This window comes from Salarias fasciatus, chromosome 20, assembly GCF_902148845.1.
Source record: "Salarias fasciatus chromosome 20, fSalaFa1.1, whole genome shotgun sequence".
Classification (NCBI taxonomy): domain Eukaryota; kingdom Metazoa; phylum Chordata; class Actinopteri; order Blenniiformes; family Blenniidae; genus Salarias; species Salarias fasciatus.
In genome coordinates, this window is record NC_043764.1 from 11,773,774 (window position 1) to 11,780,813 (window position 7,040).

Consider the following 7,040-nt stretch of genomic DNA (forward strand, 5'->3'; position numbering starts at 1 on the left):
AGTGGATGCTGGAGTTTGAGAGAAAGAGACAACATCCCCATTCAAAGCATCAGCACCACCCACTCACTCCAGCCCCCCGATGACGGCGAGAGCCATCCAGGTATCCGCTTCAACGGCAGGAGATCGGCGTGCATGACATGTAGTGTGTAACACCGGGAGCCGCAGGCTGGGAGCGGGAGCAACACACGTCACCCCCCCCCTATCACCTATAATCTCCCCCTGTCTCCGGAGTGATCAGAAAAGCCCCTGATGTTTTAAATCCAAACGTGGGCGTCTGGCCGTCTCTGTGTTTCTGTGATCACACAGTTTGATCCATCTGTTTTGTGTGCGAGGTTACCATGACAATTAATGTATGTTTATAAAATCACTGTGGTGTGGTGATGAACGTGTAGATGGTTGACTGTGTATGTGTGTGTGTGTGTGTGTGTGTGTGTGTGTGTGTGTGTGTGTGTGTGTGGGCTGGCTCAAGCTCAACATCCGCCTCCAAATTGAATTAACCTGCAGCCAGTAACACCCCGACCCCCCCTCCTCCCGAATCCTCCTTCCCATCTGAGACGGTCTCTCAACCTCTCACACACTTTCATTTTCTCTCACAATGCCTGAAGGATAAGAACTGTATGAGCACATTTTGACAAAAAATGTGGATGTTTTGTTTTGCAACCAAATATAGCTCCTCGTTTCTTGTTGCCTGTCATCTGTCTTTTTGTGATAATCTGAGGATCTGTCATTTTCAGGAGATTTGATTAAAAAACACAAACCTGTTTTGGTGCTCAGAAGCAGACTGAGCTGGGTTTTCTGACGAACAATCTGTTGTTTTTACAAGGTTTGTTGACAGTGATTGAAAACTGAGGCAAAGTTCACAATATCCTCAAAAAACAACAATAAATAACCTCAAAACCTTCAGAATTTAATAGAGTTCAAACTGTTTGTCTTGTTTGACAGCAAGTATGTTTGAATACTGTGTAAGTGATGACAGAGCAATAACATGTAAATATACACAAATAATGATGATAAAACAATCTGGATGTGTGAGGAAATTGTTTTAAAAGACTAAATGATGAATGCATGGACTGAAAACAGACCTGTTGCTTGGTGGAATATGTGGCATAGAGGTGAGGTGGTTTGCACTGTTGTCCTTCAGAAAGAAAACCCCGACTTATTCAGAGTTTTCTTGTACAGGTTTTCTCACAGGTTAGGAGGGGCTATCGCTTTCTGCCTCCTCAGATTGAACAAGGTTACTGTAGTCTATTGACAGAGAGCTGCATACCTATCCAGTAACACTTACAACAAATTGTTGTCACAACTGTCCTTAAACTCCTGAACTGAGAAGAATGTATTCAAAATACTTACCAGTCAATTTAGAAAAATGATTAACTGATGAATATCATAAATTATATAGTCTACTTCGGGAAACAAAATCAAGGCCAAGCATGTCAATGTTTATTCTGAAATCATTTTAGATTAAAACATAATCATTATATTGGGCATAAAAGGTTTAGAACTGAAATTTTACAAAGCATTTAAAGGAATACGCCGAAGATTTTTGACCCACGCCCTATCCCTATCCGTTAAAACATTATTTTAACGGATTGAAAAGATAACACGTCTTTTAAATGTTTTATAACTATTTGGATTTACTTCACATGCTAATACGCCACCCCCTGGACCACTGGAAGGAGTATTTTGTCCACTTTAGTCCGGCTCAGTTTCCAATTGACTTCAAGTAATTGAGCTAAGCTAACTACGATGCTAACAGCTGGGAACCAGCCACTGGACGCAGAGACACAAAAAAGGTATTTATGAGCTTGTCTAACTTTGTCAATGATAGGGACAGGGCGTGGGTCAAAAATTTTCGGAGTATTCCTTTAATGGGTAATGCTTTGGAATTACTGCTTTGCCTTTCATTTGACTGTCACACATTAACCTTATATTGCTGCATGCATGCCAATTACTACTTTTTTGATAAAGAATATGTTTGATTAGGTGAGAAAGAAGGGAATTCTTCCACATCGTATCAGTCATTTACAGGGAACTGCAAGACTGAAAAGATGAACATAAAAGTATTTATAAAAGTCCATCAAAAGATGCTTTATATTGAAACCTGTCTCATTTTCCCCCATTACAGAGTATGACAAAGTAGCAGGAACTGATGCAAGTAGACTCACACATCATGTCCAGATTGATTATATTTTGTATTTGATTAATTACAAATGTTTAAAAGAAAATAAAACGAAGCAAAACCAGAGGTGGAGGAAAGGAAGAAGTTAAATATCACGCATTTAGAGAGTAAAGTGTTCTCACCTGAGTTTAGAGGCTCCTTCTTTACAATGACGGTTGAAAAATCATCCAAATGAAGGTAAAACGTCACAGGATGACCCACGTGCTTGTGGTGCCTTCAAGTGACCCTCACCTTGTGTTACATAAATATTGTATGAAAAATATTCTTTTAAAGTAGCAGTCAAGAGATAACAGTGCTTTTCAAGATTCGCTAAACTATTGTCAATAATATGAACAAGGTGGTATTAATATGAACTGTTTGGTGAGGTTCATCCATTTCGGTGAGTTAGTCGACAAATATCCATTTTTCTGATGTCTGTGAACGCAACATGGAAAATGTGTGACAAGTAAGTAGACATTTTTGGGGGGAGCAGTACTTGAGTATTTCACAATACTTTAATGTGTGATTGTGTATATCTAATCTACTTTCTCCAACTAAGCGCACATTTATTGAGAGCCAGATCAAAGCATTCAGCACATAATCGGGTCAAACGTCGATCAATTTGTCCTGAAGAGGTAGCTAAATCAAATTCTAAATGAGATTGAGCTATATTCAATTTGTAAAAATACAGCATGCTGATGAAATAAGGGCTAGAATATCCTAAATAAAGGAATGATAGACTGAAATCTTACTTGTGGGAACATTGTGTAGATACATTCATCATTATTTTACATTTAGGCCATTCTATCTCAGGTCCAGATCAAAAACTCGTTAATCCATTCTTAAAATTAATTGCATTATTCCATAGAGACCAAAGATTATCAACATTGAAATACTGTTTTCAGTAGATTAAATGAGGGCAAAAAAAGACCCATTTCCTGTTGTTCCAGCATGTCGAAGATAGCATGAATGTTTAATTTTAGAATGCTTACTGTGACGAACACTTACCAACTATCTAGCATATTGTTGAGTTGGTTGGTCATTTATTTAGTCTTCCTTAATCTTTTTCCTGTATCTCTGTCATTTTTGTAGGAGACCTGAGTTGCTGATGAGCTTCTGGTTTCCACAGACCATCCAGATTCCAGGAGACTGTTTTGCCCGTGATGATGGCTCAGAAATGACTCAACCCTGTTCGCTTCTCCATCAACGCCTTTGTTTGGTTCTTCTGGTTTTGTTTCATTTTTTGTGTGCCTTGTTCATGTGCATCTTGTTCATGTTTAATTTGATCTCATGTAAATTTCTATATCGCTGTAAGCTCTCTGTCAGGTAAATCCCAGTCAGACTTTGAATACCATATTGTTTTGTGGTCGCCTTTTGTAGATCCATTTCTGGGAGGGCACAAGGGATTCCTTGAACTCTTTAGCCATTGGAAGTCATAGGTTAACTTTGGTTAACTTCTAATGTTTACATGAATATAGAGCAGACTTGTCAGATAACTGAAGGATTTAGGAATGAAAGCTAAATACTGTATAAGTCTCGGATTTTATTCAGTCTTGTGGATAACTTCATCACTGACGATTTGATGAATGGAAATAAAATAAATGAAACCCATCTCATTTTTAAATCAATATGGTTCTTTGTGTTTGAGGATTTGTTCTGCAGCAGGGTAGACACACCTTAAAAATTTAGATTCTTTTTGAAAAAGCTGTCTGCCACAGGCTCTCCTCCAGGCGAATGATCTTCACCCTCCCTGAATCTTTAATACTTGTGTGGCAACAGCTGTTATAAATATCCTTCTGAACCTTTGTTGCATCAGATGAGCCCGTTATTTATTCACCGGTGTGCATGCGTGTGTACATTTCTTCTTGCAGACCTCAGAATCTGTCCAGTCACAATTTTGCACAGGTAAAACTGTTTGCTTTTTCTCTGTTGCTCAGCTATGTAAGCCTTGCCAATAAATGGATTCAGGTAAACAGCCCATCTTTGGTCTCCAGAGCTAACTGATGTCTGTGGTCAATTCATGAAGTATATATTCTACATATACAGTATATATATATATTATTTTTAGTTCCCGTTTTCAATGAGTGTGCATCTGCATACAGTCTGGTGCTGCAGACTGGTCACATGATTTAGCAGATGGAGATATTTTATGCAAATTTAAAACAGGCATGCTGCTCAGAGGAACAGATGTAACACTGTAATTGTAAATATTTCTTGTGGATAACTGCTGTTGAAGTACGCAGCTAGCTGATGTTTGAACCACTGCATGATTGTCTGCACTATATGTTCAGTGGAAAAAGGCACTGAGGTGGCAAAAAAAAAACCAGATGCTCCTTTTCTCTGCAACCTTCGAAGATCCTGTGTGGACGTTTGTGAAGCAAGTAGTTCCTAACGCTAATATCATCAGACTGAAGCCAGAAGAGGAGGATTAGTGCACATCAAACACAGCTCTGTGTAGTCTGCAAGGAAAAGAGTGAAAATGTGTGATCTTCTGCTGTGTAAGCTTGTTGATTACTTACAAGAACAATTTTATTTACTTTGTGGAAATGTCTATTCAAGCTGTTAAAATGCTTCAAGCGGCACTGAGAATGGATGGACATTCCAAGGACAGCGTTTGTTCGACAAACAATGAGAAAAAATGATTCAGGCCATGTTGAGATGGTTTTTGTGTGATGTATATGTAGGAGAAATTTTATCTACAGTATGTAATGAAAACAGTGCTGGGGATGGAGCTGCCAGGTCAGAGGAGTTGCAGGAGTTTGGTAGAGGAAGGATGTTACAAGAGACAACTTTCTGACTGGGACAGAGGTGCCTAGTGAGGTGCTCAGTGAAAGCAAGTCATTTATTGTTCATTTGCCCTATAATAACGATCAATATGAAATCCAATCAGAAATTATTCCAGGCAATGCTGACTGCAAAATGAAATAAAAGAACAAGTGTAACACTTATCTACAAGTGAATTATTGGGGTTTCAAGTTACAGCAGTAAAAGGTGCAGAATGAACTGTTGGACTCTTTTCTTTCATTAAATGCATACACAGATGAGGAAAGAAGCAGGCTAACCTGCAAAATAAATCATTTTTCTCTCATCATCCAGTGCACTGTCATGATTCTGAGAGATGCACAGCAGGGATCTGTTCACGATGCCGCACTGCGCCAACGTCACATCCAGCTCAGTGAAGGTCCTGCGAGGCACCTCCATGGTGCTGATGAAGGCCCCTCTGTAGCTGGCTCCGTACCTGTCCTCGGCGCTGGCTCTCACCATCCGCAGGCTGTCGGTGGGCTCAAAGTTCTGCTCAAACCTCCGACCGCACGGCGCTCTCACAGCAAGAAGAAGGCTGCCTGTTGTCGGAGCAGTGTTGGTTTCCTCTGGCGCCGTGTCAGGCCTCCTCTCTTCATCATCAGAGCTGGAAATCTTCGATAAGTTTTCATCCAGGCTTGCTTCTGACTGCCTCCTCTCTATGGACGGGAGGACCTTGTACTGGTTTAAAGACAGTGGCGGGGCGGCAGGAGCATGCTGAAGCATGTGGAGAACCTCTTCTTGGCTCACTGGCTGACACTGAGAGCGGAGGATTCTGTCCGGCCTGCGATCACCTCTGCTGTCCTCAGGAGACTCCGGTGGGCTTGAACACAAGGAGCTGTTCACAGCGGGTCTGCTGCGCCCTTTAGAGGACTTGGGCCTTGTTAAGTACATTTGATTGCACCTTCTTCAAAGCAGTCACAGATTGGCTTTGGGGACACATTGAAAAAAACAAAAACAAAGAAACATTAGAAAACTGCATAAAATATCTATATTATTTATAATATTTATTTTGAAGTATTACTACTGTAACATTGAGTAAAGAGGGAGTGGTAACCCAGGAAGATTTATGACTGGAGGGCTGGGTTTTAGGTCTCTGCGCCACCAGCCCATTGCTCACAGTGTAGTTTTCAAGAAAGTAACTAATAAAATTACAAAGAAAATCAAAAATACTAAAGTTAAAGCGCAAAGTACTCCACAAAGACTACGAAAAAAGGACCTGCTATTTTTACTGTATCCGGTTGCTTTGTTAAAGCAGATATTCGTTTACCTACAGAAATATTTACTCACATTTAAAGTGATTTCAAATTGTGGGAAACTGATGATGGTCGTAATGAAGTTGATTATATTAAATAACACGTCAGGAAACTTGACTTTCCAGTTAGGTAATGCTTTAACACAGCGGAAGTCCGACAGTTTACAGGTAAGTTTAACTGTCAGGAGTTGCAATTTTTAGAGTTTTAAATACTTTGATTCAGGTTGATAAGTCCAGTGTGAGGTGAAGTAGCTTTAATCACTGCGAGGGCGAGACAGACTTTATTCCTCCATGACATTAAAAATCAGTAGAGGGGAAAGATACGGGGACGAAAGGGAGAATTATCACCTCAGTACTACCTCACAAATCGCACCCTGAATAAATATGCATGCTGCTGTCGCTAAAATACAAGCTTAAGAACATTAAAATACCGTTTGCTCTCAGTGTGCCCGCAGCAACAGGAAGTCTTTTCCACAGAGCGTCAGCGCCGCGGCCACGACGCTCTGGTTACCATGACGACCAGCAACAGCAAAGCACGGAGACCGGGGATTTTTGCTGCGTTCAAAGGCAGCTCAAAAGAATCCTAATTTACCTCCACGGGCTCATTTGTGAAGATTTATTATCATATTAAATCACCTTAAAGCCTCTTGGACCTCATAAGCTTCTCTAAATTTCTCAGAGCTCATTAAACAGCTCGTTAAGGTCTCTGCATTAAGTACAGGAGTGGAATAAGTGCTTACTATTTTTAGATCGACAATTTTCACAACTGAAAAACTTCCCATTGAACGCATCTTTTTCATGATCAGCCATGAAATGAAAGAATGAATG

At 40.2% G+C, this 7,040-nt stretch overlaps 1 protein-coding gene across 1 annotated transcript; it reads right to left on the minus strand.

Moving 5' to 3' along the window:
• Positions 1-5,215: 5,215 nt before the first annotated feature.
• On the minus strand, positions 5,216-5,862 carry ubxn10 (UBX domain protein 10). The gene has a single exon (XM_030119554.1). The coding sequence runs from the start codon at positions 5,849-5,851 to the stop codon at positions 5,216-5,218; it is 636 nt and encodes a 211-aa protein (XP_029975414.1). The 5' UTR covers positions 5,852-5,862.
• Positions 5,863-7,040: the final 1,178 nt, after the last annotated feature.